Source organism: Copadichromis virginalis, linkage group LG1 (assembly GCF_057382275.1).
Source record: "Copadichromis virginalis isolate Kocher_CV1m ecotype Utaka linkage group LG1, C_Virginalis_male_GT1.1, whole genome shotgun sequence".
Taxonomy (NCBI): Eukaryota; Metazoa; Chordata; class Actinopteri; order Cichliformes; family Cichlidae; genus Copadichromis; species Copadichromis virginalis.
The window spans coordinates 41,605,262-41,622,376 of NC_140618.1; the positions used below are offsets into that span (position 1 = coordinate 41,605,262).

Below are 17,115 nucleotides of genomic sequence, written 5' to 3' on the forward strand. Positions count from 1 at the left end.
CAGGTCAGGGTGAAGAAGTGACAGCCAAAGAAAAGCTTACCACAAAACGGAGAAGTTATGACAAATCAGACTATAAGGCAAAAAGAAAGTGCAGCTTTATGGTTTCATGGACAAAAGAATTTCTGTGGCTGCAATATGACGAGCTAAATAACCAGGGCTGCACATAAGTGGTCCGCAGGTGCGCATTCACTGTCAAAATAAAAAACACGCACAAGGGTTAGGGTTAAATTTAAAAACTGTACTTTTGAGTTAAAATATATATTTATAATTTTAATAAATGACAAATTAAAAAGGCATGAACATTTTTTTGTATCGAAAAAATATCGAACCGTGACACCAAAGTATCGAACCGAACCGAACCGTGAATTTTGTGTATCGTTGCACCCCTAATATATATATATATATATATATATATATATATATATATATATATATATATATATATATATATATATATATATATATGATAGATATATATATATATATATATATATATGATAGATATATATATATATATATATATATATAGAGAGAGATATATATATATATATATAGAGATAGATAGATAGATAGATGTGTGTGTGTAACTTCTTGTATCTTACTTATAGCTCTCAAAGACTCAAGTAAGAGGTCCATCAACAATGACTGGAAAATTGAACTTCCAGGAGAATTTGAGCTGGCTGGAACCACTGTGCGCTATGTTAGAAGAGGAATATGGGAGAAGATGTCTGCCAAGGGACCCACTAAGACTCCTTTATATCTAATGGTAAATTGATTTGTATTGCTACTCATGGAAACAAACACACACACCCACACACAGATACACTACCAGTAAAAAGTTGACTGGTAGTTGAAAAGGTAGACGCATATACTGATTTAATGTTTTTTCTTAATTTTAGATTCTCACTGAAGGCATCAAAACTGTTAATGAATACATATAGAAGAATTATGTAATAAATAAAAATGTCTGAAATAACTCAAAAATGTTTTAGATTTTAGATTCTTTAAAATAGCCACTCTTTGCTTTGATTACTGCTTTGCACACTCTTGGCATTCTCTTAATGAGCTTCATGAGGTCATCACCTGAAATGGTTTTCCAACAGCTTTGAAGGAATTCCCAGAGATGCTGTGCACTTGTTGGTCCTTTCGCCTTCACTCTGCGGTCCATCTCATTCCAAAACATCTTGAACGGGTTTAGCTTAGGTGACTGTGGAGGCCGGGCCATCTGGTGCAACACTTCACATCACTCTTCTTCTTGGTCAAATAGCCCTTCAACAGCCTGGAGGTGTGTTTGGGGTGATTGTCCACAGCGAAAAATAAATGATGGTCCAATTAAAATCAAACCGGAAATAATGATGGCATGTTGCTGCAGGATACTGTGGTAGCCATGCTGGTTCAGTGTACCTTCAGTTTTGAATAAATCCCCAACCAGCAAAGCACCCCCGCACCATCACACCTCCTCCTCCGCTCTTCACGGTGGGAACCATGCATGTAGAGAGACCATCCTCACCTCAGACCAAAGCATAGATTTCCACTGGTCTAATGTCCATTCCTTGTGTTTCTTGGCCCAAAGAAATTTCTTCTGCTTGTTGCTTTTCCTTAGTCGACATTTCTTAAAGGCCTGATTCACACAGGATCCTCTGAACAGTTGATGTAGAGATGTGTCTGCTACTGTGTGGCATTTATCTGGGCTCTAATCTGAGGTGCTGTTGTAATTTCTGAGGCTGGTAATTCAAATGAATTTATCCTCAGGAGCAGAGGGGACTCGTGGTCTTCATTTCCTGGGGCGGCGCTCATGTGAACCAGTTTTAGTGTAGGGCTTGATAGTTTTTGCAACTGCACTTGGGGACACAAAAAACCTCTAAGTTTTACCAATTTTCTGGACTAACTGACCTTTAATTCTTAAAGTAATGATGGACTGTCGTTTCTCTTTACTTCGCTGATTGGTTCTTGCCATAATATGAATTCTAACAGTTATCAAATAGGGCTGTCAGCTGTGTACCGACCTGACTTCTGTTCCCAACTGCATTAGGAAGGCAAGAACTTCCACAAATGAACCCTGACAGGCTCACCTGTGAAGGGAAAACCAATTCAGGTGACTACATCATGACGCTTACTGAGAGAAGGCCAAGGGTTTGCAGCACTGTCAACAAAGCAAAGGGTGGCTACTTTCAGGAATATTCAGAGTTATTTATTCATTTATTCTTTGCTTCATAATTTCATATATCTTGAATTCACATATTTTACTTATATTGTGGTGGACCACTAGAGGGCTCCACTCACACCCAGTGTAGAGGAAGTGTGTTCCTGTGTTTTGTGGCGCGATATGCGCAGTTGATGTTGGAGACGAATAAAGAAGGAGTGAGAACTGAGAGCTGTGTCGTTGATGCTTACCTCCACATTGGTGACCCCTGACTCGAGCATGCAACGGGCCGTAGATAACGCACACTCCGCTATGGATGCATCAGCGGCCGCCGGACCTCCGCCTCCTGTTGCAGCTACGTTCGCTGTGGCGCTGAAACTGCCGGACTTTTGGCTCCATGACCCCCCGTCATGGTTCGTACACGTGGAGGCTCAGTTCGCCCTTCGCGGCATCTCGGCTGACGACACGAAGTATCACCATGTGGTGGCCTCGCTCGACCCGCTGGCCACCCGTCGCGCGATGGCGCTCCTCCGGGACCCACCCGCCCAAGGGAAATACGCCGCCCTCAAAGAGCTGCTTCTTCGGCGCTATGCCCTCTCCGACGCCGAACGAGCCGAAAAGCTCCTCAACCTGTCAGGCTTGGGTGGCGGTACCGCGCTCGAGCTCATGGAGAACATGCTATCGTTGCTCGGGCCGGATGACGGTGGTTTCCTCTTCGTGCACCTCTTCCTTCGCCAACTACCGGCCGCCGTGAGAGCTGTCCTCGCGAACTCTCCGCTTCTGCCTGCGAAGGATTATCGCTCCCTGGCTGAAGAAGCGGATCGCATTCTCCTGGCTAGCCGCACTTTCGACGTTCACGCCCTGGCTACGGACACGCCGGCGGCACCTTCCACGCCTCCACCTGCCTCCCCCGGAGCATCCGCCCCCTTGCTGACGGCAGGGATTGCTACACGCCGGCACCGCGGAAAGAGCATCTGTTTCTACCATCAGCGTTTTGGCGACAGAGCGCGTCGCTGCCTGCCGCCTTGCGCTTTCACGGCCCAGGGAAACGGACCCGCCAGCGCGCCGTAGCAGCCGCGACCGCTGGCAATACAGAAAGGCTGCTCTTCATAGAGGACTCGCGCTCCGGGAGACGTTTTCTCATGGACTCCGGCTCCCAGAAGAGCCTCCTTCCCCCTACCACTGCCGACGGACTAGCAGCGAACTGTGGGCCGCAGCTCATTGCAGCTAACGGCTCTCCCATCAAAATGTTTGGGGAAAGGTTGGTGACTGTTTGTTTTCATGGCCGGGATTTCCAGTGGAACTTTGTTGTTGCTGCTAGCTCTGTACCTATTTTGGGTGCTGATTTCCTGTGTGCTCATGGACTACTTGTCGATGTCGCTAACAGACGTTTAATCGATGCTCTCTCGTTTTCTTCGCTACCCTGTTTTACTCGGGCCGCCGAGCCCCTGATTCGGGCTAATGTAGTGACCTCCGGGGATGCTTTTCAGCGTTTGCTTTTAGAGTTTCCATCGCTGTCTGTCCCTAATTTCTCTAGCACGGTAACGAAGCATGGGGTTGAGCATTATATTCCCACGGTCGGGCCCCCGGTGTTCGCGCGCGCGAAACTGTCCGTCGCTCGGGAAGAGTTTGCAGCCATGGAGCGCCTTGGCATTGTACAGCGTTCGAACAGTGCATGGGCCTCTCCGCTTCACATGGTGCCCAAATCGGACGGTCGGTGGCGGCCATGCGGAGATTTCCGCCGTTTAAATAATGCCACGGAGAATGACCGTTACCCCATCCCCCACATTCAGGATTTTTCTGCCAATCTCGCCGGAACGTCGATTTTTTTCTAAAATTGACTTGGTGCGGGGGTATCACCAGGTTCCCGTGCGCCCCGAAGACGTTCCTAAAACCGCTGTCATTACCCCCTTCGGCTTGTTCGAGTTTTTGCGCATGCCGTTTGGCCTGAAAGGTGCCGCCCAGACCTTTCAGCGGCTGATGGACTCCGTTTTGCGTGGGCTGCCGTTCGTTTTTGTTTATCTGGACGATATATTGGTGGCCAGCTGCTCAGCGAGCCAGCACGAGTCCCATCTGCGCCAGGTTTTCCAGCGTTTGGAAGCGCACGGCCTGATCATCAACCCTTCCAAGTGCCAGTTTGGGTTGCCTGTTCTGGATTTCCTCGGGCACCGCATTTCCGCTGAAGGTGTGGTTCCGTTGCCCGACAGAGTCCAGGCCGTTTCGGCTTTCCCGCGTCCCACGTCGGTTAATAATAATAATAATAATAATAATAATAATGGATACTTTATTGATCCCCATGGGGAAATTACTTGTTTTTCTCTGCATTTGACCCATTCACTCAGTGAAGCAGTGGGCAGCCCACTAAGCAGGCGCCCGGGGAGCAGTGTGTAGGGACGGTACCTTGCTCAGGGGTACCTCAGGGTAGCCGTTAAGTGGATTCGAACCGCCGACCTTCCGATCATGGGGCGACCACTTAAAGCGTTGCAGGAGTTCTTGGGGATGATAAATTTTTACAACCGCTTTCTCCCCAGAGCTGCCCACCTGCTACAGCCACTCTATGCTGCCTTAAAAGGTAAAACAGCCAAAGATCCGGTTGACTGGCTGCCTGAACGCGTCTGTGCGTTTTCCGCAGCCAAGTCTGCGCTGGCTGACGCCGCCCTGCTGGCCCACCCGCTTCCGTCGGCGGAGATCGCGTTGACCACCGACGCCTCGGACGTGGCAGTGGGCGGAGTGTTGGAACAGCGGGTTTCAGGTCTCTGGCAACCGCTCGCCTTTTTCAGTCGTACGCTCCGGGATGCTGAACGCAAGTACAGTGTTTTTGACAGGGAGTTGCTGGCCCTGCACCTCGCAACACGGCATTTTCGTTTTTTCCTCGAGGGTCGCAACTTTGCTGCGTACGTTGACCACAAACCTTTGACGTTTGCGATGTCCAAGGTCTCTGACCCATGGAGCGCACGCCAGCAGCGCCAGTTGGCGGCCATTTCTGAGTTTACCACAGACATTCAGCATGTGGCTGGTAAGTCCAATCACGTCGCTGACTGTCTCTCGCGTGTGTTGGTTTCTCCGGTGTATGTCGGCATCGACTACGCTGCCATGGCCGCCGAGCAACGTGCTGACCCGGACGTCCTTGCCCTTCAGTCAACAAAAACGGGCCTCGTGCTGGAGGACACCCCGGTGTGGGACGGCGGTCCGCGCCTTCTTTGCGACGTTTCCCGCCCGGTGGTTCCCCTTTCGTGGCGTCGTCGTGTTTTTGACTCGGTGCATGCCCTCTGTCATCCCGGCGTCCGGGCCTCGGTCAAGCTGGTCAGCGCCAGGTTTGTTTGGCCGGGCCTTCGCAAGACGGTGAAAGAATGGGCGGCGGTTTGTATCCCATGCCAACGCTCGAAAATCCACCGCCACACACAGGCACCCCTCGAGCCTTTCCGTGTCCCGGGTAGGCGTTTCGATCACGTTCATGTGGACCTGGTTGGTCCCTTGCCGCAGTCACAGGGTTTCACGCACCTTTTGACTGTGGTGGACCGCACAACCAGGTGGCCGGAGGCGGTACCCCTGGCGTCCACGACAGTGGCGACGGTGGCCAGGGCATTTTTGTCAACGTGGGTTTCACGTTTCGGCCCCCCTGCTGACATTACCTCGGACAGGGGCCCCCAGTTTGTTTCCGAGCTTTGGTCTGCTATGGCTGACGGCCTGGGAGTCAAGGTCCACCGCACCACAGCATACCACCCGCAAGCTAATGGGATGTGCGAACGGTTTCACCGGTCACTTAAGGCCGCGCTCCGTGCTTCCTTGACAAGTGGCGACTGGGTCGAACGTCTTCCGTGGGTTTTGCTGGGTTTGCGTAGCGCGGTTAAAGAAGACCTCGGGGTTTCCCCGGCTGAACTGGTCCTCGGCCAGCCTCTCCGGGTCCCCGGGGAATTCTTACCTGAGAGCCCTCCCCCATGTTTCGATACCTCTTTGTTGCCTTTTCGCCCCCCAAGAAACTCATTTCCTGTTCCTGGTCCTGTGCACCACTGCCTGCCTGACACCTTTGTTCCGAGTTCATTGGACTCTGCTCGTTTCGTTTTCGTCAGGCACGATGCCCATAGGACTCCGCTGCGTCCACCATATGACGGGCCATACAGGGTTCTTAAACCAGGCAACAAACATTTCGTTTTGGACTTTGGCGGTCGGCAGGAAGTTGTCTCTGTTGACAGACTTAAGCCTGCACATGTTATGCAAGAGGATCAGGTGGTCCAGGCCCAGGCCCCTCGCCGCGGCCGCCCACCTGCCACCGGGCTGATGGATTCTGTTTTTTCCCCCAGGAGCGACCCGAAATCAACGGAGTCCGAGTCGTCTTCAGCTTTTTCTGACCGCCAGTGCCAGCCTCGCTCCCGGGCTGGGTTGCCCTCTGTCAGTTCCCCACCCCCCCAGTTCAGCCGCTCCGGCCGTTTGCTTAAGCCCCGGGTCCTGGACTAGTTCTGCTGGGTGTTCGGGGGGGGGCATGTGTGGTGGACCAATAGAGGGCTCCACTCACACCCAGTGTAGAGGAAGTGTGTTCCTGTGTTTTGTGGCGCGATATGCGCAGTTGATGTTGGAGACGAATAAAGAAGGAGTGAGAACTGAGAGCTGTGTCGTTGATGCTTACCTCCACAATATATGTATATATATATATTTTTTTTTTTTTTTTTCAGTGTATCTACCACTGAATCAGAGGACTTTTTTTTTTATTAAGCCACTTAATGCTCACCTGTGATTCATTCAAGCATTAAAAAGGCACCCAACTCCAGGGTTGGACCAGTTTTATAACCCTAACAGACAACTTGGCAAATAAACAATTATAAATACCATTTTAGCCACTTTATAGAAGGGCAGCTACCCAGAACACAGCCATGTTGTTACTGTATTTAAACAATTCAAACGGAAACAGCAGTCTTCTTTTGACTATGGTGGTCCTATCTCAGTCCATCAGCCGGTCAATCTGCATCCCTCAGATTTTGTCAGTCTTTTTAAAGATATAAGTTATGTCTCTATTGAAATGGATTAGGCATTTGAGTTTTACCTTTTTAAATAGCCACCTTCCTTCTGGTGCAGCTATAAATCTCTGACGCGCTTTATTATTAAAGTTTAAAGAACAGAAAAGAAACGTTTAAAGAACAGCTATACACTTGACTGGGTTTATCAACAATATTTTACAGCTAGAAAAGCAAATGTAGAGAAATTTGGTAAGCTATAGGTACAACTTCCCTTGTCTTTCAACCCTTCTATGTCATATTAACAGGTACTGCTGTTTCATGACCAGAGCTATGGGATCCACTATGAGTACACAGTGTCTTTAAACACAGGTCAGAACAGGAGCAGTGAGGAACAAAGGGAACCAGAGTATCTCTACATCTGGACACATAGCAGCTGGCAAGACTGTAATGTCCATTGTGGAGGAGGTAAGCTCTCTGCTTTATTTGGTTTGCTTTGTGGAAACAAACAAAAATGAAGTAATACAGGGGAACTGACACAAAAGGATGAAGCTAAACTCCAAAGTACCAGGAACTGGGAATATAACTAATCAGGAAAATGCTCAAAGAACTATATAAACAAAACTATAACCAGGAACTAAGGAAAACAAAAACACGATTCAATTAACAAATACATTTCCAAATTAATTCAAAATAAAACAAAACCAGACAGTGCGTAAACCTTCACAACCATGACAACATATGTGTGTACTGTAGACTTGATAGACCCAAATTAGGCAGGACACATTGGAAGGATAAAAAACTGGCTCGAGTTTTGTCAACAGGGATGCAGACAAAAATAACCAGAGGGATGAATCCAAAAAGGCAGGTCATTAATTAGAAGCAGGCCAGAAGAGAAATAAGTGGAACTTGTAGCCAATGTTAGAAATGTTGTGAGATGAATTTGGAAATAGGAAACAGATGAGCAGGTAGGGATGGAAATTGATAAGAATTTAGCAATAACGATTCAATTATTGAAATCACCTCTCGATTTGATTCCTTTGATTCTCATTTGGTTCTTACTGGCTTATTTGGTTTGTGCATGTTGGAGGTATTTCCCCATGTTGTTGTGATCTGTGTTAGGGTCACTGCTCAAAAATTTACGTAGTACAGATATTACACTTTCCTTAAAAGCAATGCAATATGTTACTTAATTACTCTAAAGAGAAGGTCATTTTACCATAAATGGCCTCCTTGACTCCGCCCTCAAACCAGCGTTCCTCCCTGTCCAGGATGTTACATCCTCATCATTGAAAGAGTGTCCACTGGCCTGTAGGTGTAAATAGACTGCAGAGTCCTGGCCTGACGAGGTGGCTCTTCTGTGTTGTGCTATTTGCTTCGCCAGAGGTTGTTTGGTTTCCCCGATGTTTAAATCCTGGCAATCCTCCTGCACTTAACAGCGTACACTATGTTACTCTGTTTGTGTCGGGGGACCCGATCCTTGTGGTGGACCAATTTTTGGCGCAGCATGTTTAGGGGTTTGAAAGCCACAGAGACCCGGTGTTTAGACAAAATGAACTCAACTGTTCCCATACTCCTGACACATACGGGATCACTAAGGGTTTTCACTGTGATGGCAGTTGTCTTTCTTCTCTCCTGCATTGAAACCTGCAGTTAGCTGACACTGAAGAAGTCACTTGGATGAGTGACGTTTCTCTTAGACCAGGGGTAGGCAACCTTTCTGTTGATGAGTGCATCTAAAATTTCCTCAGACATGTTATATTGGCTCAGTTTATTTTTCTTATCATTGTTGTGAGGAGACCATAAATAGCATTTGCATTTTCTGTTGTACAGTTCATTTGCTGTTATGGATAAAAAGTCTTTTTTTGTTTCAAAATAGCTGATAACTATTCGCTGACAGCTGCCAACATCTGCCAACAAATATAATTCTATAAAGTGGTTCTATATAGTGTGTAACTGTTAATATAGCGCGTTATTAAATTTATTGCTAATGCAGTCATATGGCACACTGACCTCTGAGGAAATGTTAGATGGCACTCGCCATCAGAAAGGTTGCCGACCCTGCTGTAGAGTAAAATTCTAGTATCACTGTAGGTGAATGGGGGAATGTGGCATCTTGCATAAAGCACTATGAGTGCTCCAATAGACTAGAAAAGCAGTAAGCACTAAGTCCAACTAGTTAAAACTCAGACACTACTTTATAATATAAAGTAGTTAATATGGTGTTATTAAAAAGGTGTTGCATTTTCCCCCTTAAGTCCCTCACTCAATTCTCTCAGCCACGCTGATTTTTATGGGTACCTCAGCAGAAATGGGATAAAGAAATTCTTGTTCCCTGCTCTTTTCTGGTATTTTATAACGGGTGGGATAAGGTATAGCACTTACACATATGTGTGTTTGTATGTGTGTCTGTGTGTGTTTTGTACAGGAGAGAGGAGGACAGTGGTTTCATGTATGAGGATAGTCAACAAAACTATGGAGGTTGTCAACAATAGTTACTGTCAACCTGAAAACCGACCGCAACCGCAAGTACGTCTCTGCAACACTCACCCCTGCCAGTACCGGTGAGACACACACACACACACACACACACACACACACACACACACACACACAAACAAATAGCCATTGGAATAGATACAGTATGACATAATACATATACATTATTTAGCCCATTTTTAGAAATTCTTTTGCTACAGCAGTGATGATGTAGTTGTAATAATAACATAACAGAAGATACAAATAACAAAATACGTATACTTCCCTACAAAACTCAGTAAACACACGAAATCTCGGGTCATACTTCATTTTCTCAATCATTTTTAGGCCATATTCAGACTGTAGTTCGTTCAGTCAATCAAACAATTTATTTATAAGCAGATTTAAAAACCAACACAGGATGACCAAAGTGCTATACAGAGTTTGTTATCAATAGGTCAATGTTTTGGGGGTTTTAGGAGCATTCATTGCACTATGAAGCACAATAAGATGAAGTAATTTCTTTTTGTGTCCTGTTTGTTTTCAAAGATGACAAAGAGACTTCACAGCGATCACCATGGTGATTCGACTTTAGATGGATGGCTCACTTTATCACAGTAGTGGGCAGGGCTCAGCATTTACTCAGTTTTAACATCACTCTGGGTTCTTGGCTAGGTTAGCATTAGCATGCTGTCTGTGCAGGTGCTCACGAAGAGCCGAAATTTTGTTAACAGTATAATGCAGTTGTTTCTGTCCTGAAGCAGTCTCCACTTTACCACTTTGTTTTTTTGTTTGTTATTTGTGCAATAAAAAAAAGTAATGTCCATATCCATGCTGGAAACCACGCAGTTATTGTACTCCTCCGACACGCGAACTGAAATCAGCTTATCGTAGCGAGAGTGCACGAACCGATAAGCAGGATAGATATAGGCTGGCAAGTCGGTTCTCGATTCCATCACCATCACTAACCGTTATAGCTCTATAGAGCTTGGGGACAGAGCTCTGACAGTGCAGGTATGGATCATGGTCCACTCAGACTCAATGGCCCCAGTCTCCCAACTTGCATGCTGTTGAAGCTTTGCTAGAAGTGGGAATTCTCACAGACCAGGGTCTCTTCCAGACTTTCACAGTGTGCCCTCACTAACCATGGGGCTATTTCCCACATTCGCATGGAAATCCCACAGTAGGAAAGTGACCCAACTGGGGACAATGGAGTCCCTACCCTGAGTCTGACCCTTATTCACGGTGGGGCCCAATAGCCCCAATCCTGGTGAGATAACACAATCTACTTTTTTTCTCCACCGAGGTGTCATTGTAATTGCATTTTCAGAGCACTAGATGCTGCTGGTAGTTTTGTAATTTAGGAAAATAACTTCACCCGAGTGATGACAGAAATGATCAGTTCAAGGTTTCACAATGGATATTCTATAACCCAGTATTAGAGCCCGTAGGTGTGCCGTGAAACATGATCAGGTGTGCCATGGAAGATCATCTGGTTCCACCTGATTACTACTGTAAGCAATCAGCGTGATGGGCAAAACACTTACATTCTCTTCCACTAGAGGGCAGTACAACTACCTGTTCTAATTAAATGAGTCACGCCGTAAGACGACGCAGTAGATAGATAAATAGCAATAGATAAATACAGCGGAACCCCGGCTTACGAAGACCCCATTTAACGAAAAATTCAAGTTACGAAGGCACTGAACGGCAATATGCCCGCGTAATGAAATAGATAAAATAGAAAATAAAAAAATAAATAAATTAAATTCAATAATGTTATGTACATGTACACGTACGTATGTATGCATGTATACGTATGCTTTCTTCAACCTCTGCCACCTCCTCCTCCACCAAGAACTTCGTCTTCAGCCAGCATCGCCTCACTCAAAAGGCGACGGAAAAAGGTGCTTCGACTTACGAAAATTGTGACTTACGAAAGACCCTCTGGAACAAATTCATTTCGTAAGTTGGGGTTCCACTGTATTTGAAAAGAAAAAGTGTTCAGTCTGACCTGAGTCCTGGAGAAAACTGACTCAGATGAAGACCCTAGTATGAGCAGTGGTCAGAAGAAAGCAAAAAAGGTATACTGGGGACAAACCGAACCAAATCCGCTACGCCTGGTGCACAGGGAAAAATGATCAATATGCTTTCTGTGACATCTTTGTTTGATGCTGTGCCCTGTGACTTTTATAATGTGAAATATGTGCTGTGGCTCCAAAAGGTTGGGAAACACTGCTCTAACCAGTGGATAACATCACAGAAGTTACATCCTTGTTTGTTCTACCATTCATTGGTATGATTGAACTCAAAATGTAAACAACTGATATTTTTCACAGGTGGATGACAGGTGAGTGGGGGCCTTGCTCTGTCACTTGCGGTAAAGGTCATCAGCAGAGGGAGGTGTTGTGTCTTTACCACCTACAGAATGGTTCAGTCATCCACACCAGGGACCTGTACTGCCAAGGAGGAAAACCTCCTGTTTTACAGGGCTGCGAGGGCCGCCTTTGCCTCACAGCGTGGGAGGCTTCAGAATGGTCCAAGGTATGGCACATGCACACTTTCTGTACTTTAATTTTAAGAAAACATGAAACTGTAAGAAGAGCCCTTAAGAGTATACCGGATGTATTTAATCTGTAAGATTAAGGGCATCCTGTAAGAGGTGTACTGATTTGAAAACTGAATCAAATTCCTCACCCAGAATATTTGGAAGTCACGTCATTTGGTGTATGATGCGCCCTTTTTCTGTAAGCATCTGCCAGATTCCTTCAGATGTAATTTTGCTGCAGTGTCAAGAATGCAAATGTTCATGTCAGCTCCTTTAAGTAGCGTAGGATCAAAAAACCCTTGGATTTTAATCTAACAGAATCAACTTTTGGAGATTTACTTACCTGGATGATTGAGACTGCATCAAGACATTTCTTTCTTATTCTTTTCTCCAGTGTTCATCAAATTGTGGTCAAGGTGTCCGCAGACGTACAGTGTTGTGTACAAACCCTCAGGGTCTGTGTGATCCATTATCCCAGCCAACTCAAGAAGAATATTGTGAGGACTTCTCCAAATGTTACGAATGGAAAACCGGAGACTGGTCCAAGGTATGACAAAAGCAAATTCATATATATATATATATATTAGGGGTGCAACGATATTCGTATCGATATTGAACCGTTCGATACAGTGCTTTCGGTTCGGTACGCATATGTATTGAACAATACAACATTTGTAATTTATTTTATCAACTTTCCTTCTGACGATGCTGTCTGTGTTGAGCGCTCAGTGAATCTGCGTTCGACTACTCTGCCTAGGGTCGACAGTGCAGCCTAGGCGGAGTAGTCGAGCGCAGATCCACTGAGCGCTCAACACAGACAGCATCGTCAGAAGGAAGAGCGCAGGGCAAGCTAGCGAGACAGAAGTTAAGCTCTCCTTGCAACATGGACCTCCCCCACCCTCATTCAGATCTGGCGTTTGGAATTATTTTGGTTTTCATGTGACGTATGACCCTGAAGGTAAGCGAGTCATGGACTAAAGTAAAACAGTATGTTGGATGTGCCACGCAATGCTCAATTACATGGGTGGGAACTAGTGTGTTAGCGCAGTTAGCTCGTTAACGTGTTGGCCGTCTAGCCCCATGCACGGGGCAATCGGCGGTAGCTCGTTAACGGAGATTTGCCGTGTTGTGGCGTTAAGGTCATTTCAACGAGATTAACCTGACAGCACTAGTGGGAACACAACGAATATGACTGCACATTTACTCCGACATCATCCTAGTGCAAAGACAAAAACAACAAGCATGCTACTAACTTTAGCCGAGTCATTTAGACAGCTGTTAGCACATGATTCTCCTTATGCTGCTGAGAATATAGCCCAGAAGAAGCGGATAGTATAGCTTTTATTTTGGAAAGAGCCATTTCTCTGTAATAAACTCTCTTTTCCAAAGATGAGTGATTCCTCAATCAGATACAGGGCTCGCAATATCGCTAGCCCAATGTCCCGGGGCTAGCGATTTTTTCAGTCGGGCTACCAAAATCTATCTCTGCCCTGCCCGTCGGACTATTGTAGGAAAAATATATGTCAATGCTTTTGCATTCTTTCAGAAATGTAGCTGGGTAATTATGTCATTGGCATCGATGAGCCACTGTCAATATGTGACATATTGAAGTCGCGTTTGAATTTGCGCTTGTTTTTTTGCTTTCACTTTGCAATCGTGCGAACTGTGTATAGAGAGCGACAGCACTGATCTGTGAGTGATGATAATTTGTGCACCAATTCCTCTGACATCGTCTTATTAATCGTTAGCTTACTATGCAAACATGACAAGTGAAATCTCCCGCAGCTTAAACATGTGAGAGGTTGATCGCGCAGAGAATCGCTGAGCTTATGTGAGTGCATGTGTAAAAGCAGCAGGATATATATTTTAGTTCTGCTGAGCCAAATAAGACAGGTCAGGGTGAAGAAGTGACAGCCAAAGAAAAGCTTACCACAAAACGGAGAAGTTATGACAAATCAGACTATAAGGCAAAAAGAAAGTGCAGCTTTATGGTTTCATGGACAAAAGAATTTCTGTGGCTGCAATATGACGAGCTAAATAACCAGGGCTGCACATAAGTGGTCCGCAGGTGCGCATTCACTGTCAAAATAAAAAACACGCACAAGGGTTAGGGTTAAATTTAAAAACTGTACTTTTGAGTTAAAATATATATTTACAATTTTAATAAATGACAAATTAAAAAGGCATGAACATTTTTTTTGTATCGAAAAAATATCGAACCGTGACACCAAAGTATCGAACCGAACCGAACCGTGAATTTTGTGTATCGTTGCACCCCTAATATATATATATATATATATATATATATATATATATATATATATATATATATATATATATATATGTATATATATATATATATATATATATATATGTATATATATGTATATATATATATATATATATATATATATATATATATATATATATATATATATATATATATATATGTGTGTATATATATATATATATATATATATATATATATATATATATATATATATATATATATGTGTATATATATATATATATATATATATATATATATATATATATATATATATATGTATGTATATATATATATATATATATATATATATATATATATATATGTATGTATATATATATATATATATATATATATATATATATATATGTGTGTATATATATATATATATATATATATATATATATATATATATATATATATATATATATATGTATATATATATATATATATATATATATATGAACAGAATCAACTTTTGGAGTAAAGAGCTAAAGTTATAGCAGTATAATGTGGTTGTTTCTGTTCTGGGGACAGTTTGCAATTTACCATTGTACTCTCATCCTTTTGTAAAGTGATGTCTATATCCACGCTGTAGACTGCACCACTAGTTTTCACTTCTGGCTCACAAACTGAAATCAGCTGATTTTAGCACAAGTGGAACCTATAAGTAGGATCCATAGGCAAGCAGACTTACAACTGCTGTGAACCGGTTCTTAATCTTAATATTCTTATTATTGTATAACGTTGAAGTTGGCTAAATCTTGATTCTTGACTCTATCCTGATTTTCATTTATAATTTTAATGCACTTTACATTTTTAATCAGAATCAGAATACTTTATTAATCCCTAAGGAAATTATTCCTCATTCCTCGTCATCATGCTCAAGGTTAATATGTGTATATATGAAAATGACAACAACAGATATACTTCTGCAGTGAAGTACATAAATCATTGCCAAATGAATCTCTCCCATGGTAGAATGTGTGTAGACTATTCACCCTGTGTTATAGCTTTGGGAATAAGTGTTTGAAATAATCTACCTCTGTTTAAAACAATGCTGTTAAAAGATGAATAAATTAATTCCTACTGTAGTATTTCCTTGCTCTTAAGAGTTCTCACCTGTAAAATGATAATTTTACTGTTCCATTTAAAAATCAACCAAGTTTAGTAAAACCTCTGCAAACTGGCACTTTTCGTTTGCTGTTTCAGTGCTCATCATCCTGTGGAAAGGGACTGCAGTCACGGGTGGTTCAGTGTATGCACAAGGTGACCGGTCGACATGGTAACAACTGCTCTGTGATGCTGAGACCACCAACATATCGATCCTGTCACAGTGGGAACTGTGATGAGAAAATTAATGCGAATACCATCACCTCCCCTAGGCTAGGTGAGACACTGATCGCAATTGCAGTTTGCATTTTTAAAGGATAAAGAAATCTTGCACACAGTACAGATTCACCTATACCTACTGAACAGCTAAAGCTTCCTCAAGTTGTAGAACACTAAGAAAACAGCTGCTTTGTAATTTAAAGAACTGGAACACTTTCTCCGAGGCACAAGCTCAATTTACAAATGATTAAGGTCTGTTGAGTAATTTGCTTGATTAATAAATATACAGAAAAGTCAGAATTAAACTTGCATGTAAATGTGTTTCATAGATTAATTATGATAGCTTTTGGAAAAATAAACAGAAATTTGTGTTTGTGTTCACTGCAACATTTATTTATTTATAATAACTGGTTATAATACCATCCTTGCCTTCAGGCAACTGATGTTGTGATTTGGTGTTGTTTAAATAAAATTGATTTGAACAAAACATCAGTTATTGTAGAGATGCTAAAAATGCAAGATGCAAAAAGAACTTTATGACTGGCTCTCACCAGGTTTTACTCATGTATGACGATTAAAGCCTGGTGTTAAGATAACATTTAGAATGAGATTTATGCTAGGGTTGTTTATGTTAGAGTATTTGTTTGTTCTTAGTGAAACCTAGGGGTAAGAGGAATCTCAGTGAAGGTCCTCACAAAAAAACCCAAAATATATTCCAGTGTGTGTATTCATTCTCCCACCATGACAGCCCCATTCTACCCACCCCCTGTGTGGTTCAGTTCAATTCAATTCATTCATACAGCACTAAATCACAACAACCTCAGGGCACTAAGGTAGACCGTACAATAATACACACAGAGAAAAACCCAACAATCATATGACCCCCTATGAGCAAGCACTTTGGCGACAGTGGGAAGGAAAAACTCCCTTTTAACAGGAAGAAACCTCCAACAGAACCAGGCTCAGGGAGGGGCGGGGCTATCTGCCATGACTGGTTGAGGTGAGAGAAGGAAGACAGGACAAAAGTAATGCTGTGGAAGAGAGACAGAGATTAATAATAAGTACGATTCAATGCAGAGGTTCCCAAAGTGTGGGGCCCGCAGAGCCATTGCAGGGGGGGCGCGGTATGAAAAGAAAAAAAAATGAGGACACTGTCACCATAATTGACAGGTTTTTTGACAGGGCTCCCACACAAAAGCAAAGCAGGAGATGAAGCATCGCCAAATATGTTCCCAGGTGGTGGGGGGCGCGAACATTTTTCTTGTAAAACAAAGGGGGGCCTAGCAAAAAAGGTTTGGGAACCACTGTATTAACGCATTTTGAGTGAGAAAGGTGACTGACGAAGAAATACTCATGGGAATCCCCCCGCAGCCTACAC

At 43.7% G+C, this 17,115-nt stretch overlaps 1 protein-coding gene across 1 annotated transcript in view; it reads left to right on the forward strand.

The window, feature by feature from the left end:
* adamts17 (ADAM metallopeptidase with thrombospondin type 1 motif, 17) overlaps nucleotides 1–17,115 on the forward strand; it is a 105,075-nt gene that overhangs the window by 84,141 nt on the left and 3,819 nt on the right. The window contains exons 17-22 of the mRNA XM_085463471.1: nucleotides 609–766; nucleotides 7,401–7,560; nucleotides 9,521–9,656; nucleotides 11,910–12,114; nucleotides 12,513–12,665; nucleotides 15,618–15,795. Of these exons, the coding sequence (XP_085319597.1) occupies nucleotides 609–766; nucleotides 7,401–7,560; nucleotides 9,521–9,656; nucleotides 11,910–12,114; nucleotides 12,513–12,665; nucleotides 15,618–15,795 (990 nt within the window). The remainder of the gene's footprint in view (nucleotides 1–608; nucleotides 767–7,400; nucleotides 7,561–9,520; nucleotides 9,657–11,909; nucleotides 12,115–12,512; nucleotides 12,666–15,617; nucleotides 15,796–17,115) is intronic.